At 29.4% G+C, this 1681-nt stretch overlaps 1 protein-coding gene across 1 annotated transcript; it reads right to left on the bottom strand.

The window, feature by feature from the left end:
• Positions 1–305: 305 nt before the first annotated feature.
• On the bottom strand, positions 306–1681 carry LOC102660100 (probable xyloglucan endotransglucosylase/hydrolase protein 8). The gene is made up of 2 exons (XM_041014695.1): positions 1143–1681; positions 306–622 (listed from the first exon to the last, which is right to left on the bottom strand). The coding sequence occupies exons 1-2, from the start codon at positions 1179–1181 to the stop codon at positions 425–427; spliced, it is 237 nt and encodes a 78-aa protein (XP_040870629.1). The 5' UTR covers positions 1182–1681; the 3' UTR covers positions 306–424.

Genomic DNA, 1681 nt, shown 5'->3' on the forward strand with positions numbered 1-1681 from the left:
TAGAAATAAAGAGAAGTAACCCCGCAAAGTAAACAATTATGCTATAAGATTATATAGTTTTTTTATCAGCGCTATAGGAATATATATAATTTGTAGTATAATCAAATTTTAGTGTTAATTTCATTGCTATAACATATTTGTAATTCCTTTTGGGCTATTGAATAACTATTCAAAGGTGTAGTATAAGATGCTAGCAAAATGTGTTTCAACCATAAAGTTAAAATAACAATCACATTTGAGATCATGCTTCTATTGAGAAAATAATCAAGATATTTCAATTTTGATCATAAGGTTCAAATGGCATGTTCATGTTCAATTATTCCCTAATAAGTCCCCTAGCTAGAAGCAAATAACTCCAAAAATTAAAATTATATAGCAGTTAATTAGTTAGAATCAACTAAGCAAATGTCTCTTTAGCATGATCTCATTCTAATTCTTGCTGAATGGAATAGGTGTGGTAGTCCTTTGTGGGGTCAAACCAAAGCATGTGCCTCATCTTACGCCCACGAGTTCCATTCTTGTATACATTAGTCTGAATCAAATAAAGCTCTCCTGTTTTGTTCCCCAAAAACTCAAAATCAAGCTCATCTCTTTCTGGCCTTGCACCATTTTCTGAGCACATCTGCAACAATTCCCCACTCATCACAATGAAATCAAAGAAACATTGACGGAAACTCATTAAAAAATAAACAATGTATAAGTGGACAAAACATATAAGCATTCTCAAAAAAGAAAAAGGCCCTAAATAATAAATAAATTGAAGCAAGCAGTTTATCCTTGTACCATGTAAATATACTAATAATTCAAAATTAATATACATTCTCAAAGTTACCAGCAACACACAAAATAGTAAAAAGTTATTCATATTCACAAAACTTATCCATAAAACTCGAGCCCTAAACACAAAAATGATCATTTTTTCAAGAACATTACACATATCACAACCAATATCAGTAATCCTGTTACTAAAAAATGTGTTCCACCACAAACGTTCGAGACAAAAATGATGCAGAAGAAAGCCACACTAAAGAAGCGGAATCACAGAGAAGAAAGACAAATAATAATAATAATAATAATAATAATAATAATAATAATAATAATAATAATAATAATAATAATAATAGAGAAAATGCATCATGAACCTGAAAGAGGGATTCTGCATAATCATTGATATTGTTCATTGCTCTGTGTTTCGCTTGCACCCTTCTAAACCTTCTTGAGGTATGGTTGCTCCCTCTCTACGATTAAACTGTTCTCAGCAACAAAACATGTAAACAACACTTTTCACGTAATCAAATTACATCGAACCCCCACACCTTCTCATTGATTCAATAAAAATAATATTGTTGGGTTATACAAAAATGATGCAGAAGAAAGCCAAAGCAAAGAAGCGGAATTGCAAAGAAGAAAGACAAATAATAATAATAATAATAATAATAATAATAATAATAATAATAATAATAATAATAATAATAATAATAATTAATCAAAACAAAAAATAACAAAAATTAAGAAAGAGTACAAAGAAGACATGTGTTTGTTCTAAACTTCATTTTTTTTTGCCCCACTGAACAAAGATAAAAGAAAATACAACAACAAAGCTACCATTAAAAAACAGAACAACAAAAGTACCATGAACAGAGAAAAACGATAAGCTAACATGCATGTAAGAAAGGATGCA

This window comes from Glycine max, chromosome 4, assembly GCF_000004515.6.
Source record: "Glycine max cultivar Williams 82 chromosome 4, Glycine_max_v4.0, whole genome shotgun sequence".
In the NCBI taxonomy this organism is placed as follows: domain Eukaryota; kingdom Viridiplantae; phylum Streptophyta; class Magnoliopsida; order Fabales; family Fabaceae; genus Glycine; species Glycine max.

What these genes read in the sequence shown, in the direction of transcription:
- LOC102660100 (XM_041014695.1), bottom strand. Translation starts at nt 1,181, where the DNA reads ATGAACAATATCAATGATTATGCAGAATCCCTCTTTCAG. An exon ending in ATGCAGAATCCCTCTTTCAG is followed by an intron (nt 623 to 1,142) that starts GTTCATGATGCA and finishes GAATTGTTGCAG; the next exon opens with ATGTGCTCAGAAAATGGTGC.